Source organism: Melanotaenia boesemani, chromosome 7 (assembly GCF_017639745.1).
Source record: "Melanotaenia boesemani isolate fMelBoe1 chromosome 7, fMelBoe1.pri, whole genome shotgun sequence".
Classification (NCBI taxonomy): Eukaryota; Metazoa; Chordata; class Actinopteri; order Atheriniformes; family Melanotaeniidae; genus Melanotaenia; species Melanotaenia boesemani.
The window spans coordinates 32,581,101-32,603,881 of NC_055688.1; the positions used below are offsets into that span (position 1 = coordinate 32,581,101).

The 22,781-nt window shown below is 42.3% G+C and overlaps 1 protein-coding gene across 1 annotated transcript in view; it reads left to right on the top strand.

Moving 5' to 3' along the window:
- Positions 1-22,781, top strand: part of efnb1 (ephrin-B1) — a 56,597-nt gene that overhangs the window by 12,508 nt on the left and 21,308 nt on the right. The window contains exon 2 of the mRNA XM_041989783.1: positions 11,928-12,205. Within this exon, the coding sequence (XP_041845717.1) occupies positions 11,928-12,205 (278 nt within the window). The remainder of the gene's footprint in view (positions 1-11,927; positions 12,206-22,781) is intronic.

Below are 22,781 nucleotides of genomic sequence, written 5' to 3' on the forward strand. Positions count from 1 at the left end.
GGGCAGGGAGGGGAGAGGTTTACCAGAACTCTCTTCAAGGCCTTGTGAACAAAGCACAAAAAATCCCCACTTTGTTATTCTAAAAATAATATCCTCCATACAGAAATAAGGCTTTAAAGATAGGCACCCCTGATACTATTGTGATGCAGACACACATACACATAGCCTGTTCTGTTGTGCATATTGGTGTAACCTCTAAATGAGGTAGAACAGTGGCATTGCAGACTGTGACAAGAGTGTTTCCCCTCTACAGGGAAATCATAAAGTAATGTTTCCTGTCCACAGTGTCAGTTCCCCCACCAGTGATTTGACCCTGTCCTTGGTCACAACTCGCGCAGACATCAGCCAAATAATGACATCCCCTTCACTGACAGGCTGTCATTCACTTGCCTGTGCAAGCATCCACACACACACACACACGGATAGACGAACACACGTGCTAGCTTGAAAACGAGGGCAGACGAGCAAGCTCGCAGTTATGAATCATCTGAATGATTTGCAAGTCAAATAGCCAGTTTCATAAGATGTGCCTGTTATTTTCTGAAATAAATTTGAGTTGCTCATCTTCTGGGTGACTGTGAAAGCAAATACATCAAGGCTACTAAAACCTGGATGATTGCATGTCACTTTGCTCCCATTTATCTGCAAGCATCTATTACCATCACATTGTCAAATGAATGAACGCAGCACAGGAAAAGCCAACAGATGGGCTTTTCAGATTTACAGATGTATGGTTTATTTATTTATTTAACATTTTGTTAAACATAACTATTTTATCTTTTAGCTTATCTTAAAACGTAGAATTGCGTTTACTTATGATTCAAGAAACCAAAGTGTTACACTACTTCAACAGGTATATGGGCATTAATGGCAGATGATGATAATATCGCAGTCTCCATGCTGGTTTAGGCAAGGCAAGGCAAGTTTATTTGTATAGCACATTTCATGTACAAGACAATTCAAAGTGCTTTACATAAAACATTAAAAGAATTACAGATGGTGCAAAGAAAGCATTAAAAAGTTGTAAAAGGCAGCAACAAATAGGGAAAATCCCAATAAAATCATAGTAAAATCATAAATTAAAATAAAATTGTTAAAAGCAAGACTAGGAAATCCCTCTCTATATATTTCTATATATACACTCTATACATACAGTCCATTTCAGTTCATTTAGCACCACTTTACGACATCTTAAAATCAGATAGTGCTGACGTTTGCATCTTGCCGCCATATTAAGAAACAATCAACCTCATTTTACAGTCAGGGTTTCACACTGAAAGAAGATGGTTTATTGAGTTAGCTTGTTGCAGCCTGCCCTGCAGAAGCAGGTGTAGACCTGCTAGCTTGTATACTCGCTTCTAGTTAATTTTACAGGAGTAGTGGAGTAGTGGAGCAGAGGGGTGGGGGCATTCCCCAAAATGCAAGTTGCCTGCGTGGCACGTTCATTAACCTGGTACCCAGTTAATCTCCTGGCTAATTCATTTAGCTCTCCAAGTCCTCCTGTGTTTTAATATCCTCTCTACTGCCGCTCATGGGATGTAGTAGGAGCGTAGCCATGACGATGATTGTGTCATTATTTTGCAGTCAGATGAGTGATATCCCAGAGGGCTCTGGCGGAGTTGTCCAGGCCAGTTGAGAGGGACTGATTAGAATTGCAAATGGCCGCCAAGTGTTGTGTTTATTGTGTGTCTCAATATTGGAGACAATCAGGCGAATCAAAGCCCTCAGCTGGAGGGAAGGGACTGAGGCACGGTGGGCCTCTCTGGTTGGCACCACGTTCTCAGTGCTTGCACGGTTGCATCCCTCCTCCCACTCCCTCCTTTTTTTCCCTCTCTCAATTGCACTTCTTTTGGTCCACTCTGTCTAATGTTCGTATGTATGTTTGTCCTGAAGTACGTGAACACAGCTGGAGAAAGAGAACACAGAACAGAGAGAGAGAGACAAAGTCTTGTGCTGTACATCATCTGTTGTGTGGCAGTCCTCTCACACAGCTGAGAAACATTACATTCGCTTTATGATAATGAAAGCACTGGTGACAGGAATAAATATCAGAGGCAAAGAGATGAAGGCTGGAAATCTTGTATGTTTGCTCATAACACAAATTTGCCACTGATTTTATGGCTTCTTGAATTGCTAGAAACAATTATCAGCTTTTCATCAGTGCAAGTTTCTTTCTGCTTTTTTTTTTCCACAGATCCCTGTCTCTGATGAGAAATGTGCAGTTACTGCACATATTAAGGGCTCGGGAATACTCAAACGTCTGCATGCAGTTGTGCAGTCAGGCTCGGCAAATTGAACCTACTGGCGGTGTGCCAGGCTTGTGATGGCTGGGTGACAAGACTGTGGTGCAAAGTGCCCTAAACACACATTTTCTCCTCAAATCACTTGTGAATTGTTCTTCTTCAACGATTGGCCATTACCCTGATATTGACTCACTGTTTGCACAAGATTCGGGCGAAATCCATCTGAAAACCATCCGGTGGGTTTGTGTTAGACAGGAAATGAGTGTTTTAGCTCTGCATGTAATTCACTCTGTCACTTGCACACAGAGAGGTCTATCTTCTCCTGTCTCGCTACTGTTAGCTTTAAAGAATGTGTATGTTTGTATATAACATGCATGCACATGCAAACGTGTGTGTCTGTGTGTGCGTTCATGGATGTGTATGTCCATGTTTGAACACTGGATATTTCCTCAGGTCATACAGGCTCCTCATATAGCACTGCATGACCAGTCACAACAGGCATGCATGAGGCCCAGGTACAGGCATGCACAGTGAGCAGGTATTGCTACAGGGAAGTAACTGTTGAAAAGCTTTGTTTTATTGCACCACACACGTTCATTTTTTTTACCCCTCGCTGCTGTAGGCTAAATAAAAAACTAAATTATGAGGAATGGTACACACTACAGAAAAATTTCTTCTCACTGAGAGCTTTTGCTGTGACCTGTAAGTAAAGAAAAGGCCAGCAACCACTACAAGACTCGCATGTCTGACATGATATAATCAAAAGTCACCAGCCTTGAAAGGCAACAGTCAGTGCATGTGCGAGGCAGCAGCTCATGGCCTGTTTAGACAGTGCTGTGTGCTGTTCAGCTTGACAAGCTCTTGATGAGAGATGCTAAGAATTGTGTGTGCATGGAGAAATAAGAGAAGGAGAACGTGTGTTGGATCACCAAAGTATCTGCTTGTGAGTGTGTGAAAGGAGAGGAGGGTTCATGAGGTGACATCTCGTCAGCTATTTGACTTTCCCAGTTTCCCAGGGAAGCTGTTTCAAGAACAATACAGAAGAAAAACCACCTACCACTGACAACTGAAATGACACACACACTCAGAAAAAAAGATAAAAAAAAAGAAAAGAAACCTTGGTGGTGTTTGTTGGTGACTGAATTATTGCCTCTCTTTAAGACTGGAGACTCTGGAAATGTGTGAGTGACTGCGCTGTGCTTGTAGCAGACACATATCACCTACCGGACTCCTCTACCCATCCATCTCTCGGTGCTCCTCACAATAGCAGGAATACATTAAAAAAGAGTGAGTCAGGCGGGAAGGGGACACAAGATAAATATTGTGTTAGCATTTTTCCTCCCTCTCCCTTGCAATTGTCTTACTCGCTGACAGATGAACAATGAAAGTATTTTGAACTTTGCTGCACACTATCTTTTACGTCTGGGTTCAGAGCTGGGCTGTCAAAGCCAGACGTGCTCTGGCAGAGATTGATTGATTTGCTTTCTGTGCACCATGTCTTCCCTTTGTTCTTCCAGGAAGGCTTTGGTGTCTCTCCAGATTGTCTGGCTGTGTCATATTAACACCTGTTAACAACATACAGGCTTATAAAATACAGACTCCACTCCATTTTGATCGTAAAGTGTTGCTATAAAATTTAAACTGGAAGCAGTTAATTTCTATATTCTGAAGGAGAACAGAACCTCCTCTCTAGTAGGCCAAACATATTTTTTTCTGTTTCTTTATCACTTTAATGTAGCTTTATTTAAGAATTTCCCATCATGAAAAAAACAAAAAACAAAACAAAAAAAAAAAAACAAAACAAAAAAACAACAACATGGCACTTGTTTTTTTCCCCATTAGTTAAAAACTTGCTTGACCCATGACCAAAAGGAAAATGTGATAACTTAACATTTGAAATTGGGGAGAAACTGCTGTTTTGGTTTTGTAAAAAAAAAAAAAAAAAAAAGAAAAAAATGTGCCTAAAAAGCTTGTCACTTTCTAAATTTGGCATTTTATAGCCAGTTCAGCACAAAAAAAACATTTTACAGAAATGACTTAACATGGCGTTATATGCACTACTTAGCCGATTTGGTTAGTAGGTTAGTTATTTGCTAATGAAACCAAGCCAAGCTCTGCTAAGCTAAGCTACAATAAGCTAAGCTAAACAAAGCTCTGTCAGTCAGCTACTTCTTCCAGCTAAGTTTTGATTGAACGGATATGTGGAACCAATATTCTTTCCTGAGAAGAAAGCCAATAAACATATTTCCCAAAATGTCAAACCAATTCTTTCAAGAAAAACCTCATTAGTATTGGGTGTCAAGTTTGTTTGGGAGATTGTCTTCTGTCCTATCACTTCCTGATTTGATTCCTTGATGTGTCAGTGCCAAAATATACAGCTGAGTGGTGTATTTTGGTTGAACTGAGCAGGGCAGCTGAACCTCCTCACCTCCAGTGCGTCTGAGAGCTGACTCCTCCAAACCATGAGGTTGAAAAGTTAGCCAACTTCAACAACAAAGTGTGTCCCGCCTCTTATTCTTAATGAGATTTCCATTTTGCTTCATTGTTTAGTCAAAAAGTTTAATCCCTCAAGCAATGTGAGTCATGCTGAGAAGGGAGGGCAGTTTTAAAAATTAATTTAACAATGACCTGCACTGTTCAGATCAGATGTAATTCAAATAACTACCATATGTATATGTATGTGTATGTGTATTTGTATGTGTATGTGTGTGTGTTTGTTTTTCTGATATGTCAGAGATATGCCTGCTCCCCAACTTATGGGGTCTTTTTGTGAATATGGGGACAATAGTTTTTTCCCCATAGGTACTAAATGTTATGCAGGGCTAAGACTTGGTTTTAGGGTCAGGGTTAGAAGGTTGTAGTTTTATTGTCATTCAGTTTTGATGGTTAATGTTAGGGCAAGGAGCTGGTAAATGCATTGTGTCAACGGAAAGTCCCCACAGCCAATTCAAACCAGGCTTGTGTGTGTGGCGAGTGGGTGGGGTCTCTGTTTGTGCTTGTCTCTGTTTATTAGTAAGTCTGATTGAATATCAACATTAAAGAGTTTATTTAAATATGTCCTGGGAGCTTATTGATGAGGTTGGAGATATAGAGCTGAAAATGGCCACTGGTAAAAATCTGAGCAAGCTGCATGGGTTTGATAATAGTTATACTTTTTTTTCTTTTTCATCAGTCTTTACTCTCCCAAATGGAAGTGAGACACATGTGTGAGGGGAGCTATTGTTCATACGGGTGATTCTCTTTCTTCCCTATTGTTTTTCCGGACACCCAATTTAAACTTGTATCTTGGTCCAGCTCCTGACTCTCTTCTGCAGTGCGTAGTCCTAAGGGATTCCTCTTTCTTCAACTGTTCAGCACCCCCACATCACATCTTTGGCTCATTTCAGGTGCCTGGCACAACAACACTCACCCACTCTGGTCTGTGTGGACGCATGTATTGCACACAGTCACACATACGCAGTGAGTTCAGGCCAGGCGGGTTTGGCTGTGACTGTAGACTAAGCCTGTGGAGAGATCTTTACGGAGCATGCAGAGCCCATCTGTGGCTGCTCCTTGGTGATGGGAGGCAGCTGGCTGAATGTGTTTGTGCATGTGCGTGAGTTTGTTGTGTCCTAGCTAGGAAAGTAACCAGGAGAGGAGGAGAGAGGATTGTGCATGTTTGGGTCACAGAGTAATCCCAAAACGAGTGCTAAACTCAGGCTGAAACTGACCCAAACGCTTTTGTCTATAGCCAAGCCAAATCATCTTCTCTCTCTTTTGCTTTCCTCTCATTTTCGCAACCCTCCAGCTGGAAGAGCTCAGTCCCTGGGCTCCAGGATGAATAAGTGGAGACCCAGAGTGCAGCAGTCTGGGCTTTCTCTTTCTGTCAGTGATACCGTGGATGACGTTCAATCACGACCGCATACACTCTCGGTCGCTTAACTCCCCTGCTCTTAAAGAGGGATGGGCTCAGCATTGACAGAAACCACAGAGGCCATAAGAAGAAACAGATTATACTCTTTCTCCTCCCTAATGACTTCTTGCACTCCTCTTGTTCAACAGTCCTCTTCAGCTCATTTGTCTCATAACAACGTCCACTTCTGTCCTCCTTGTGGCAAGGCCATCTGGACGTCATCTTGTTAGCTTATTACCGCTGCTGATTGTGAGATGCTAGCCCTCCGTGTGACAGTGATAGAGGGTGAACATACTGAGCTTGTTTGAGAGGTGTGTGTCAGTCAATCTCGTGTCTGTGTTATAACTCGCCGGTGTGCAACTGTTATGAGTCACACCAAATCTGATCTGCTCTGCATGCCAGCCTGTTGACTTAGCTAACTCTAGCTAGTGTGTGTTAGTCCGTCTCTGTGTCTGAGGGTGTTTGTGTTCACACGTACAAAAGCAGCTCTCAACGGGGTGGAATTCAGGATATTCTGTCAGTCGTTTTCGCTTCTGACATTGTCATTTATATGGCTCTAATGGGGACAGCCCGGGGGGAAAAATACCAAGCATTCTGCTTTTCAGCAAGTCAGTGTTGCCATGCCTGGCTTTCTGGAGTTAAAATGTAATGTGGTTAAATTTCAGTTTACCCAATATCCACTACCCTTTGGCTAGTTTGTGTTACTTTTCTATAATAAGGGTCAAATCCTTCCTGCTTTGCTAAACAATTCAGGAGCCAGATGGAACTTGTTTTGCTTAATTTCAGGATGCTTATGTTTGTTCGTGTGCTTCTCCATTTGTGTGTGGCATGTGCAAACGCCGAGGCGACTTGTTTACCGTGTTTGACATGTGAGGAAATCAGTGTGTGTACGCTGCGGGGAGTGTGTTTATGTGTGTGTGTTTATAGTCAGACCTTCCTAAGAACATCTGCCCCCGCGACGGCCTGACAGAAGCCAGCTATGTATACAAGTGCTCGGGTTTAGCCGTGGGCTAAGAACACAGACCTGTGACCAGCTCACCTTCTAGCGAGAGGGAGAGATGGTTCAGACTGGTCTGACAAGAGTTCACATAGACATGAGAATATGATAAACGTGGCACATTTCTTTTCTAAAGCTGTACAAACACACTAACAACTTGGTGATATGGGCCTTTCTCTCATGTATGAAATGATCACACTGTGTCAGCTGCGCTGAGCGAATCTTAACCACATACCAAGAGCAAAGCCATTTCAGAAGCTGCTGTTCAAATGTTTCTGTTGTGAGGCTTAGTAGCTCTATCTCAATGGATCTGAAAAGTGGTTTATGGGTGAAACAGTCCCTGCTAGCACACAATCATTTAATAATAACTGACTTGATTGAGAGCAGAATGAATTTGTGCCTTTCGATTACACATAACCTAGATTGCTTTAAGCTAGTCAATATGTTTTAAATCACTGTTGCTATATATACTTTACACAAAAACTGAAGAAAAAGCCTTTGCATAACAAGGGCCGTGTTTTTTACTGACTTCAATGTAACCACATCCCGTACCCTGTGGCATATTGATTGAAATGGCCATAAATATCTCTGGCATATTGAAAGCGTCATCTCTAATAATAGAGGGAGGCAGCAGCACTGATTTTGTGGATAATATAGGAGAGAAATAATAATTGGTGAGGGAACACGTCTCCTGCTGTGATAATTACCATGCTTATTCAGGGGGATAAAGTACCTGTTGTGGTTGTAATCATGTGAGCAAAGTGTGCACATGTGCATGTTTTTACATGACACAGTCATGTGCATTTCAGAGACAAGGGAGAGAGGGAGGAAATTTTATATGCCCAGCTGTAGAAATGAGTTATTGCAAAACCTGAGTCTGAGAGGTTGGCATGGACCTCTGGTGGAGATGAATAACATAGCGTGATATAATAGAATTTAATTGATATGTATGGCATGTTCATGCTGCTTCTCAGGAGGAACAAATCAATTTGAAACCATCCTGTTGATATGAGCCGTCTCTGCCTCTTTCTCTCTCGGTTCCTGTGTCTTGGGTCCATTCATTCAGCAGCAGAGGCGGCCTGCCAGTGCAACGCTCAGGGCAGAGGCTTGAGTTGACTGGACGGGGGTGGAGAATATAAGAGGGGAGGGGATGGGGGCATTGAGGCTCTGTAAGGGGCTTTGAGTGGGCCTTAGTGTAGGCGGCGTTTTATATGAAAGTCGGTGAGGGCAGGGTGCTTGAAAAGGGGCGGCTGGGAAGGTCCAGGATGCACCCCACAGTGCCTTTGTGGGCTCCCACATCCATGTGTTTGTGTGTGTGAGTATGGGCTGATTGGGGAGAGTGAGTGTGTGTTGGAAGGGGTGGTGGCGGGGGGTAGCATATGTGAGATCATGTGCTCATATTCACCAGTGGAATGTAAAAAGAGAGAGGAGGGGTCTCCTCTCTTTTGCTTCGTTGTTTTTTGTTCTCTCTCTGCTGCGCTATAGCGTTTGTCTGTTTGTATAAGCTCTTTACAGGATTGAGCATGCTGTGGAGCCATCCAGATGAAACAAAATCAACCTCATTTGGTTGTTTTGAAAATGATTCTCTTTATTTGGTTTGGTTCAGGCAGATCCACCGCGTTTGACATGAGGGGAATAGAGGCTGTCTCACGTTCAGGGTCATTTCCCAGAAACATTACTTGTATCTGCACAGCTCTTCCTCTGTGTGCTCAAACTTCTTTCATCAACAGGTCTTCTAAAGTCTCCAGACAACATGAATGAAAGATGCAATTCAACCTCCCATTTCGCCCCTTTTCCCTTTCGACCTCCTCAAAAGTACAATAATCTTCAGTCATTCGTCTCCTCCTCTCCATTGCGTGGCTGTGTGTAGCACCGGAGTGGTGCTGATTAAGCCAGCAGAGAGACAAACAGGAGACAAAGTCCCAGCCCACCAGTTTAGTTTCACATCCTGGACTGGAGCTGGGCCGCAGCTTGCCAAGTGGAGGGCTTTTAAACTGGGCTAAACACTAATTGCTGCCCTATTTCTTTTATGTTGCTTCTTTCCCATCTGCGATGGAGCTTCCAGACCTCCACAGCAGCCAGAGCCTCATTATAGCAGACAGTTAACAAAGGCTGGGAAACAGAAGCAGAGAATTCACTTAGGATAGCTATCTAACCGCCAACTATGAGGCCTGCTCGGAAAATTGAATCAATGACAGGGGCCGGCTTGCGATAAATCCTTCAGGCATATTAAGATATTAGGTTTTTGGGAATCTTAATTGTTCATCTAAATTGTAGCGACTTACTTTGATAGTGTAGTAAGTGGGTTGTAAGATCGAGAAGCATGGTGTGAGACTCATTGTTTTGAGTGCTAGACATTAAAAGTAATTTTAACACCTTTGTAGGAGAACATTTGAGAAAAACTGCTGTCAGTTCAGCTACAAAGAAAATTTAAAACACCCACTTGTTGAGTGAAGCAAATCAAGGCCTGATTGTGATGTTTGTCTGATCTTTCTTCTTTTCCTTCTGGTTTCATGCTTGTGTTTTCTGTAGGTGTTTTTGTGTGTAGAGTGAGGAGGAGGATGGAGAGGAGAAAGGGGGTGTGAGAAAAAAAAAAACAAATGAGGGAAATGTTGAGGAGATGAATGAGAGGAAAGGATAAAGCAGGAGGGAATGAGACTGCAAGTCCAAAGAGAGGGGGCTGAAATGGTGGTTGGGGTGGGGGGGAATCAGCAACAAAGCCTAATGTTGCCATGGAAACTTGTTTATGCCTCACTGATGCATCTTGTAGATCCAATTAGAGACTGATTGTGTCTGTGTCTTCATAGACACACGCACGTGTACCAGGACATGGTGCGTGTGCATGCACACACATCCCCCACCTAAACATATGTCTACTTACATACACACAAAAACACACAGGCATATGCAGAGTGTTTCTGCTGAGCACCAGCAAATTATTGTGAGATGTGGGACAAAGGATACCCCATGTTCTCTCTCTCTCTCTCTCTTACCGGCCCTTGAATTAGTGCAACCCCTCCCTTAACCCCCCTCACCCTCATGAGCATCAGACAATAACGGGGAAATAACGTCTCACCCGCGTCCAGGCCTTGTGTGAGAGCTTCCAGCCGCAAGCTTTTATGACATCATATTCAGGAGAAAGAAGAAGAGTGACAGAAGGGATTTTCACTGTTTTGGCAAATTTCATTTTGCATTTATCTCTTTTGTGAATGAAGTCATTTATTCAGTAATACCCCCATCCAAGAATAATGGCCATGAATGTTAATCCAATCATGCTCATTTTCATGGAGGGGGGCATTTCTTCAGAAAGTGGGACTTTTTAAATGATCTTTTCTTATAATAGCTGGCTGTTTGCCAGCGTTTAACATTGTCAAAGGAAGGAGACTGGCGGATGTAAGCCCAACCCTTTACACCCACAATCTCCTCTATGACTCTCTTTCAGGAGGCTTCATGGTTCTCTTTTTTTTCACCAGGCTTGTCTGAATAGTCAGTTATTTAGTGGTGAAATGATGTGTGTGATGATGAAATGAGGGGCTGCTGATAAGGTGAGATTACACTTGGAGACAGAGAGAGAGAGAGAGAGAGAGAGACATGGAGGGAGACAGTGAGGGCCCCAGCCGTTGATGTCTTGTTAAAACGTGAGGGATCAGAAAGAACAACAAATGCATTGCGCGTTGCTAAATCCTGCTTAAATCCGCTGGCATGGGCAGATCTAGCAGATAGCCTCGCTGCTGTGCTCACTGTCTGCGATCCCAACACACACACATATACACACCAATACATAAACACACCCGTGGTCAGTCCGGCTGTCTGGGTTAATGCTTGGCTAACTGGGACAGCAGAGCTGAACCATGTTGACATTTTAAGCCTCAAACAAGTCCAGAACAATGATTCAGCCCATCTGCCCCCCCTTTCCTCCCCTCCTCTCCCCCCTACAGGAGTGCAACCTCAGCCTATTTTGCTGACCGACTATCACGCACACGCACGCAGACATACAGACTGCAGCCCAAACGCTCTTCAGCATACTGGTTGTACCTTTGCCCCCTCGCCTCTCTCTTCACACACACTTACACAGACAGTGGGTTTCCTTCATTCAACCCCCCCACCACCTTTAGTGAATCAAAGAGAACAAGAGCTGATCTGATTGAGCTGGCAGCCGAGAGCAAAGAGAAGAGGTACTGTAAGGTCAGATGGATTATCGTAATCCTCCGGTAGATGATCATGACAGAGGGGGAAGATGTATCAAGAAGCCTTAAACTCCCAGCTGACCACTGCTCACTGTTTTCCTCCAGAAATGTGAATCTCTGAAGCATCCTCAACACAGGGTATTGAAGCGCAGATCTTATCTGAAACTCAGAAAATATGAAAAAGAAATCTGTTTCCATCTTTCTGTGTAATCCCGTCTGTAGCCATGTCTGCGGCAGCCATTTTGTGCCATGCCATCTTGTTTCCTTTCTTGCAAACTTTTGGTATGCTTTGATTCAGCTCCAAGAGTAAGAAAGAAAAAAAAAACTTCAGAGGATTTGAGTGAAACGCTCTGTTGACTAATTCTATGCTATGTCAAGCCGCTACATGCAGGGTTTTTTTGTGGGGCCGAATTAACGACGCTCTGCCTGAAAGGCCATGTCAGACAAATCTAAACCCATAACTCCCACAGCTCAAAGTATTAAGACTACATAAACTGTTGTCAAATTATGTGGCTGCTATATATTTAGACTATTATGTGGCTGCTATATATTTAGACTGTCTTTTTCAGGTGTAAGTAACAAATTGTCTTCTTTTTCCTGTCGCCCAGGTTTATTGCTGGAAAAGGCCTTGTGATCTACCCTGACATCGGGGACAAGCTGGACATTATTTGTCCCAAAGCGGACCAGGGAAGAGATTATGAGTACTACAAGCTGTACCTGGTGAAAAGAGAGCAGGCTGAGAGCTGCAGTACAGTACTCGATCCAAATGTACTGGTCAACTGCAACAAACCTGAGAAGGACATCAAATTCACCATCAAATTCCAGGAGTTCAGCCCTAACTACATGGGCTTGGAGTTCAAGAGGAACTTCAGCTACTACATCACCTGTAAGTTTGCCGTAAAAGATGATTTATTGTTGATATTTAGCTTTTTAACCTTCATTCAACTGGAAAAGGCTGACTGAAAGACCTCAGTAATAATCTCAGCTTCACACTCAGTTACACACAGTCACACCCGGGAGTTTCCAAGTAAAACTGCATTTTAATGGCTGCTGCTGCAGCCCCATAGCAACAACTGGAGGCTATGTGCTTTGCTAAAGGCAGAGTGGTGTAAGGTGTTCAAGGTGTTAAGTGTCCCATGTCGGCGTGGGACTCGAAACTGGCAAAACTTGGCTCCATCCTCAATGTTTTCTTTGCAGTTTGAAGCCTTGTCCTTCCTGCTTACTTTTCTGACACTTAAAGTAGAAAACAGTATTAAGTTCATAATTTTTTCATGTTACTTCACTGTTATCGCACCACATTGTTGCACAAAAAAAGAGTTTAAATATGCAAAATATTGACTTTATTTAAACTTTGAAATGAGAGGTCTTTTTTGTGCCATTAAAAGAATGAAATATTCTAATTCTGTTGATCCTGCACTTAAAACATTATGATTTAGCCTCAGTTGAATACATCAAGATATTTTGAGAATAACCCATTTCACATTGACTCAATCAACATATAATGAATTATTGTGATAACAATATATTCTTTTTGGATTTGCTATTGATATTGCAACAACATCAAAGGCTTTCGGCAGCCATAATTGTGCTTGAAAAATCAGATATTGTGGCCTTAATTTAAATATAAGTTTAATATTCTAAGAAAATTCTAGGATTGCACTATTCATCAGAGCAGCTGCAGAAAAACAAATATTTGTCTGGAGTTAAATGTGGTGATCTTTCATGTAACCTCATACCTTATACAAGTTGTCTGGAAATTGATTTTCATTTAACAGATTTTTTTTTCATACTTGTGCTTGTCTCATTTAAGTATGCTTTGACTTTAGACAAGTAAAAATTAGCTAAAAATTAAAATGTAATATGTAATGAGTGAGTCAATCAGCTGGAGTCAGACTGTCTGCAAAGTAGCATCACAGTGGTTGATGGACCCAGCAGAAGCAGCCCATTGCTACCTTATCCTTGGTCACCTGGACTCCTGAGTGATCTATTATGATGATCACAGGTTCAAGAGGAGGACTCATAGTAGCTGGTGAATCCACAAACACAGCACACATTTAATTTGTGACCTCCTTGATCTGGATATCAGGGCTGTCAGAAGCTGTCTGAGGAGTGGCTGTCAGCTGTTTCAGTCGTGTTTCTGTTCAAACCTTGCTGCTCTGCATTAAAGACCACAGGTTGAGCGGGAGGAGTCAGAGGAGCAGGAAAAACTGGTACCACAGCAGAGTCTGGTTCTCTTTCAGGTTTTGGGTTTCTTATTTTCTTTTATTTTCTTTAGCCTGAATTTCTGTAATGAAGCCAGGTTCAGCAGGAGGTTTTGGTGGAGTTGGTGAAGTCACGCCACAATTTGTGTCTGGACTTGGGTGTTGGCTTCTACTCCATCACATCAGGACTATAGTTGTCCTCAACTGGAAGGTTAACTTTTTGCAACAGATGAGTCGGCACTTTAAAGCTTTGGGGCTGAAACTTTCCACGAATGTGTTCCACTGCAATGTTGATAATTTTATTCAGCAGCTCTGGGTCAAAGTCAGTGATGCTGTTCACCAGGAAGTCATGAGGGTACATCTGCCTGATATGTGTGAAGACCTGATGTTCCACACTGGTGAGAACATTGGAGACTCTGTCCAAAATGGCCTTTGTAACCCTGACAGATGTTCAGGAGGGGGGATCCCAGAAGCCCTGCAGAACTCTGGGACCACATCTATCACCACTTCTTGTGGGCTGAACAGTTTGGAACTGGATGTCTCCTGCTGCTTCTCTGTCAGGATTTTGGCATAGTCACATTCAATGCTGAGGTGTCTAGGATGGCCGTAGATTACTGTCATTAAAAATAAGTTTTAGCGCCCTCAGAAGATCAGAGAAATTTCAAAACATTTTAGTAAAACTAGTGATAAATGTGCTAAATTAAAGTCACAGAAAACTGGGAGGTATGGCCTCTGGTGACTTGAGGAGCATCTTGAAACAAGAGATTAAATGTGAAGTTCAATTTAAAAATATTTTTAGAAGAAGATCAGAATCATCTAATAAATTACTGCCAAATCTTCCTGTCCTTGCCAGCATGAGAAAAGGTTTGATTGCTTCTTAATCCAAACCCCACAGCTCACACTCCCAGAGGCTTTATTTCTAGTTTTGCTCTTTACTTTAAGAGAGACAGATTGAACTGACATGAGCAGAGATTGAGCTGTAGAGGTGGGTGGTCTGTTTGTGTCTCAGAAAATCACAGCTCTCTCATCTTACTTTTTCTCTGCTCAAATATAGTCGATCTTGTCTTCAGATTCATCCGAGACGGGATCTGTTTTTCCTGCTGAAGCTGTAAGATGTCAACTAACAGTCTAAATAAAACCTTAACAAACATGTTGTTAGTTTTAGCTTTGAAATATAGCTTACCTGAAACTTTTAACTTCCGATCGTCTAGCAGAGCTTCAGAGCTCGATGATATATAGGTGCTTCAAGCAGCAGCTTCGAAAGGCATAACATGTCACTCGTTTGTTTTAACCAGCTGTTAAAAGTACATGAAATGTGTGTCCACTAAAACCAAACCTTTGACACACCCTGATGGGTCAGTAAATTCCTCCACTTCCGTCAAGAAACTTGATATGTTGTTGCTGCGTTTCACAATACAGAGCAAATAAAGCAGCAATGAAAATTTTCACAAGTCTAAGATCAACAATAGACTCCATACTTCTCAAACAAAGTTGATCTTTCAGTATGAAGATAGTGTTCGGGGTGAAAAGTGTAAACGTTCTGAAGTCAAATTTTCTTTGTCGTATCACAGAGCTCAACAATGCAGACCTGAACTCTTTCACACACATTCAACAAACTACAACTGATATTTTTGTTGTTGTTGTGGTATATTTTTCTACAAAAGACATAAGTAATGCACATAAATATATAAAATCTTCCACTTTTTCAAATGCACAAGTCTAATAAATAGTCTCAAAACCAGAAGGCTTTATCCCTTTTTTCCTTAGGAAACCATATATAAATATCTGTTGTCAGTTTTGCAGAATAAGATCTGCAGAGGGAGCAAATAGCCAAGGAGGTGCCACATTATAGCGAAGCACTGAGACACAGACTAATGTAATGCTAGATTTTGTTTTTATGTGATTTGTACAAAGCTAACATACTGAAACTTAAACAACTCTGCTGCTTTGACATTACTTTGGCCTTCTCAGACTTTTACCCCCGCAAGATAATTATTACAAGGCAGACTTTTCTCTTAAATTCTAACTTGTGTTGTGGCTGAGCTTGTCTCCAGATGCAACCCTTCGCGGGGGTGTGCCAACCACTTCTGTAATTGATTTATCCCCAAATCAGTTAAATGATCAGAGATGATCTTGAAATTAGAAGTGCTGTGTCTGAACTAATATGCAACAAGCTGCTTTATGCCAAAGCACGGCCGGCACAGCAAGAAATCAATAGAAGAAATGAGAAAAAAAAATATGGACTCACCATCAATATTCACTAACAAATCACTGTGTATGATACCGTTACATAAAAAATGACATAACTTGATATTTTAATGGATAAAAGTGCTAACTTTTAAATATTAATCTCCTCATGTTTTCAGATTTTTCTGAATCTGGTTTTTATGATTTTAAAATTTGGTGAATAAATGATCAAACTTTTCATTCTCAAAAATATCTTTCCACATCCTCCTCTGAGAGAAAAATCCACTAAAAATTAAATCCTATATATGTTTTACTTTTCATCTGCTGCACTTCAATCGATATTTGTGTACCCTTGCTCGCAGACAGAATGCAGGGAAGCATGAAGCCTGTGATGTTATCAAGCGACAATTTTCAGGGGCCGCTCCTGTGGCAGCATGTCATGTTGGCTTTAAGTAATATTTCTCAGGGTTTTATTACTTCCACACATTTAAAAAAAAAAAAAAAAAAAACAACAAAAAAGTCTTAAAGATTTCCTGACCTTCCTGTTTGCAGGGCTGCTATGCATATTGTCTCCTGATTGTGTCATAAATATTTTAACAAGCTTTATTCGTGACACGTGTGTAGGCTTGTGATCTGACTGCAGTTATATTCAACATTAAAACCAGAGCGCCAAATTTAGTTTTGGCTTAATTTACTTTTATACAACACTCTTTCTTGTGTCTCTGATGTCTCGCTGATGTGTGCTTTATGCAAACATGAAGAATACATTACACACTCTCCATGGTGTCTCACACTGTGAACTCATAACTACAGCCAGTTGTAAATCCTTCACATGGGAAGCTTGTCTCGCAGGATCCAGCCTGATGGTGGATCATTATTAGGCTCATATACTGTAACGTTTGCACGTCAGCAGTAATCTGATGTAGTGTTTGTCTTTATATTATGCTAATGTTGTTGTTCTTTGCAACAGGAAGAGCATGTTTTATCTCTTCCTCTGCAGCCTGTGCATACACCATAACACACTTCATCTTTCATTTAGATAATGGCCATATGCTGTTGCTGTTTTTGTGTATCATGAGTGCAAAAGAGAGACAGTGACCAGCTGAACTTAACACGCTTTTCCAGCTTTACCTGAACAGTTCACATGGTCCACAGGATGTTGTGTTTATGTCTGTGTTGAGGTCCCTTTAGGCCAGCTTACCCCCTACCTAGAAGATGTGAGTGCATTATCCCATCGTTTCTGCTGGGAATGAGGTCCGGTCAGCCAGCAGAGCAGTGTAAATCTTCTCTGCCTATAAAGACCAGGCTTATCTGCTTTGATTAACGGTCGAGCGTTGCAGACACCATTTAAGACGAGAGGCAGGAGTGGACATTTCACTAAATCCTTCGGCAATCATTTTCTCGTCCAACGCAGGCTTCCAGCTCTGTTAGTTTTTAACTTCATGCTCATCATCCAACCCATCCACCCCCAACCCTCACTCCTGCTTTTCTATCTGGCTAAATAAGTAACAAAAGGTGTGGGGTAAAGTAAGCAACAAATGGTATGTGTGTTTGTGTGTTCATCTCATACTCCGGTGTCACAGCGGGGGATCCTGTCCACTCGGTCCCGTCCATTCCGACCTTTCTCTGACAGGAGTCGTGGGAGGGGGGTGGGGGTGTTAAAGGTCAAAATGCACAGCCGAGGGGGTCATGGAAACACTGCGGGTGGAGGGGGGGCAGTAATGATAACCCAGCACTGATCTAAACCCCAGACTTGCACCAGCTTGTGCTGTCCATTATCACCCCTACCCTGTGTGTGTGTGTATATATGTATATACATATATGTATATATACATACATACACACACACACCTTCCAACCCCAGCTGCTGGAGTGAACAAACTGGTTATATTTCATTGCATTGTCTAAACACAGGATATCGAATGAGCTGTTTGTGAAGGAAATGGTTGTGCCGCGTTTTGGGGTTAGAGGGAGCTGAGAGGTGATTCTAGACAGGAGGCTTTTAAGGAACAGAAAAGGAAAATGGGGAAAAAGAGAAACAGAGAGAGAGAGAGAGAGAAAATATTGCTGTATAAATATATACAAAGACAGTCTTCATACATCAGTAAGCAAAGCAAAAAGAAAAGAAAAAAAAAGAGAAAAATGCTCCTTCCATTTTCTCTCATACTCAGCCCTTATTGAAATAATGTGGCATGACTGCTTGGTGATTGGCTTTCTGTGGTTAGCCGGGCTGGTGACTCTCTCTTGCATAAGGCTGAGGCCACGGAGCAGTAAACAGAGGCAGCCTGTCGAGATGCACCTCTCCTCTGCCTTGATTTTCCCAAGTAGCGGGCAGGGTAAGTCTGATCCCTCCTGACAGCTGTCACTCTCCATAGCAGTCTACCACCATGGACTCTGACATGCGCCGACTTCCCCACCAGAATACGGCTGCAATGGAGCACACGCTGTTTCACCTCAGTGAACATCATAAAGCCCGCTCACAGCAAACAGTGAAGTTGAGCTTATTCTTCATGTTTAGTTTCTGTGACTTTCAGGTAAATCCCCTGCATCTTCCTCCATTTGTTTATTTTTAACACAAAGAAGACCTGATATGTTTCTCTGCATTCTTTCATTTCCTGCATTCATTTCCCGAGTCGGATACTGAAGTATGCGATATGGGAAAAACAAAGCCTTAGATCATATCTGACATGCATATATGACCTTTTCAGTATTCCCTACCTGATAGGATTAAGTATAGAAAGCATATCAGTAGCAGCATGGGTTCTTTTCTCTATCACTGTTATTTTCTCCTCAGCAACCCACACGTTATACACCCCACCATCCAAATAACTCCCGAAGGAATTCTCTTCAGTTGGGCAATATGCATCCAATACTTTCTTGCTCTGCATGTACAAGTCAACTTTTCCCGCTCTTATTCACCCAGAGGGGAGTCAAAGGTCAAGGATGAAATCCCTGTCCAGGTTGAAGCTTATTTCAAGATTCTCCCTTCCCTATGTTTGCGAGGACGTTCTATCGTATGTGAATATGCACGCTCCCACGCAGGTAACCGCTGTGATAATGCAAAAGGAGTTTATCATCAGAAATACAAATGAAGCCTTGCACTCAGCCAAATGAATAAGCACAGCAGCTGAGATGTAGCTTGATTTGATGCAGTGTAATAACGGTAATCTGATCAGAAAAAGTGTTAAATGTCATCTTTTACAGATATCATAAAATTAACATAATCAAGTCACAACCACTTAGAAAAAAAAGGCAGTTGTCAGGTCAAAGGCATGTTGATTTTAAGATTACAGGGATGCAAATAGCTCACACTTTTTTAACTCCCAATTTAATGAGTTTTTGAAGACAAAGGCTAACAGTTACCATCTTGTAACCTCCCATCTATAAAGATCACACTGAATATTTTAATTAAAAGCAAGTGACACTGTGCAGGATTTTCCTTCTGCATCGAATATAGATCTTCCCACTTGCTCTTTATGAGCAGAGAACAAAGAATGCATCATTTATTGCATAATTGTCAGATTGTGGACATTAAAAAAACATAGACAAGGCTTGAACTACTGATTTGCATCTTTGGCAAACATTGCTGTCAGCCGTATTTGAAAATGCTGTTTTATATGTGGGGGATAAAGAATCACAACAGCTCAGAAAATACTCTAATAGAATCAATTTGGTCACTTTGAATCCTTTGATTCTACATTCATGTACAAAAAAACCCCATAATTTTATATATTATGTTTCAGTTATGGATATCAAAACGATTCTACATAAAAAATAATTAACATGGATTGATTCAGTAAGTGTTATTTATGTTGCTTATTTGAGTTTAAAGCAGTTAATCAGCAAGCCTCAACAGATTTCATGTCAAAGTAAACCCTGCCAACAGGTCAGGTTAGCACCGGTGGAGCAGCTTGGCCTGGGATAAGGAGATTTAACCCCCTCGTGAGTGAATATGGCCCAGTGTTTATTAGTGTGCCAGTGTAATATATGACTTTCTGCTTGCTTTGCAAATCTATCCAGCCTGTCTCTGCTACTTCTCCTTTGGATATTTCATTCAGTGAGGGTTTGCAGGCATGGTGTTATTGTCGCTGGTTATTGCCTTTCGTTTATTACAGAGGAGTTTGTTTAGAGTAGGGGGGAGCGGGTGGAGGGAGAAGAATCGAAGTTGGGGGGGGGGGTTGGTATGAGGACTTCGCTTGGGAGAGAGGGCTGCTCACATGGCTGTACAAGAGAATGGTAACCATTGGATACGGCTGAGCCCAGTCGCTACTAGATGAAGCTGATATATTCATGTATTCATCTCAATTAGTGGGCTCCAAACGCAGACACTCATCCCTCCTCGGCTGTGCTCCGTGCTTATCTTATTAGAATATTTGATCCAGCGTGCGAGGCCTCCCCTCACTTTTTTTCTCACCACGTCAAAACCCTTCCTTCCTCTCTTCAAACCAGTCGCTTCTCCTTTATTCTGCCCTCAAATTTCTGAGGGTTTTTTTTTTTTTGCGCGTGCTCGTGGGAGGTCTCTGTGTTCAAGTCATTTTTGTTGATTACTTAGATCTCTTCTCAGCATGCAGACCCCCCGAGAGACCACAAAAGCTAACTCTGAAATAATGGCAGTGTTGATTTTTGTTTTCTTTCCTTGACTTACACAAACTTATTTGCTGAGTACTTTTTCTCTCTGAAAGCAATTTATAAATCTTGAAAGTAGGTTCTTGGAATTATGCTGAAACCGTCTGTGCTTTTGCAACTTGGAAATAACTTCAGGCTAAAGGAGTGGAGACATCTGAAGACGGCAGGATAGATGCATGTTCGGAGTCTGGGCTGATTAGGATAAGTAAATGTAGGACAAGAGAAGATGGGCATAACTGTCCATGAGGCAAATTCTAGTGGACAATGGTGTATGGGGCTATTAAAAAAAAAAAAAAACACATAAGCACAGGGTAAAACAATGAAGTCCCTAATCTGAAACACTCTGCAAATGCATATTTCCCTTCCCATCTGAGATGTCTGAGGTGGTTTGCCCTTTGCTTTGCCAACAACACATATTCTCAGTGTCTTTTTTCTCTGGCCAATAGTTAAGCTCAAATCACAGCTCTCTTGTCTGTCAGATGGAGCTCACTCTTTCTCTCCACCATCCCTCGAACAGTGGTTTGTCTTTTCCAAGGCACACTCTGAAATGGCTTTGTTTTCCGGCAGCCATTCAATGGCACCCTGAGCCAGGGCCTGCCAAGAAGTCCGCCTCCCTGAGCTGGAGCCCGAGCTTGTTTACACAAACTCATTGGAGAAATATGGATGTATAATTATAGAGGTTGTTAGTTTTAACGTCGCATCCTTGCTGTGGAAACCGCCACATGCTTGGTCAGCTACGATGAGGGGTGGCTGATGAAACTCTGACTGGGTATGGCGTGAACATTTCTGTGGAAAGCGTTTTGGGGGAGCAGAAGAGAGAAAAAGGGTAAAAAAGGGGGAGGCTTCTTGATGGAGTCGAATCAGCTCAGAGAAAAGCAAACAAACATGAATCACAAGGCGGTGATAGGGATTGCTGTGGTTGTCCAACGCATAAATACGGAGTCTAAATACTACTCTGCAGGCCAGGACCAAACCCGTTTCTGTGAATTCAGCTCAGTGGCAAAATGTCCATGTTCCATTCCAACACGACCACAGGCTCACAAACACAGTAACAGGAGCAGACAAACACACAAGAGGCGTGCATGTGCACAAACACGCAGGCATAAATAAGCACAAAGCCACATAAGCAAATTCAAATTTATATATACTCATATGCTCACACTAGCATGCAAATAGATGTGCACACAAGAGCACAATGTGCTCTCCCATATCCATCCTCCATCTCTCTGTACACAGATTTGCTTGCCTAATAGGAGCCGGGGTGAGCATTGTGCATTCGTTAATGCATGTTCAAGAGAACTGTGGCTCAGCTGAGCAGCAGATATTTTCACTCAGCAGTCCCACAGCTGTAATATGTATGCTGTCAGAATTTGTGCATGCTGTGATGGATGGATGCTGAGAAGAAACATGTCTTCAAATAAAAATGTGCTGTGTCTGAGTTCGGGGCCACCACTCACAGCGACTTGATGATTCCATAGAAGCAATTTTTAGCTTCCCATTAAAAAAAAACAACTTATAAGCCACTTTTCTACCTCTTTCCCCGATTTTCTCTGCAACTTAATCTTTCTGTCCTTCCACCTATTTTCTCATCCTTGCTTACAGTAGTTCTCGCCCTTCTTTCCCTCATCTCTGTTTCTCCTTGTGCAGTGACAGATTATGCAGGAAATTGTTTAGAATCTGCCAGACATTATTTTGGGCTATAGCATTTTATTCTTTTTTTTTTTAGGGGGGGGGGGGGGGGGGGGGGGTCCGGAGCCTCCATCCCTCTCCAGCTTGAGGTTAAGCTCCTGAACTCTTTCACTGTCTTGTGCCAAAAAAGCACTGATCCCCGATCAGCGTGGGTTTACCGTGTAAGCGATACCAGGGATGAGAAGAGAAGGAGCACCGGGGGGGATGTAATCAGTGTGTGTCCTCTTGCATGTTTGTATATGTACGTCAACTGTTGGCTTTGTGTGTATTAGGATGTAATCAGGAGCATTTTCTCTGTGGTCTGCTGTGCTCTCTGATTTGGGTTTTTGGTGAATAGCAGAGGAAGGGAGGGAAAGTGTTTCTTTTCCTGCTTCTTGTGTTGCATCCTGGCCTCAGATCTGGTGAAGGCTCGCTGCGGTTTGGAGCTGTGCTGGGACCTCTGGCGCTTTACACATTAGCTTGATCATGCCCTCTATCCATTATATATTTGCTCTTGTGTCAACATGTGTCTCTCGGTGTCTGTGTATATGCATGTCACTGTGCATTAGTGCTGCTCTGACTTCAGATTGTCTTGGATACAGTCAGATCTCCTCCATGTTTGCAGGTGCAGGAGATTCCCCCAGGCTTTAGACACACTGCCTCACAGATAGGCATTCACCCCCCCATCCCCCGAAAAAGAAAAAATCCCACACATGCACAGTCAAAATGACAAATGCACTCCCACACACCTATCTATGTCTTTGTTCCTCCTTTTACAGA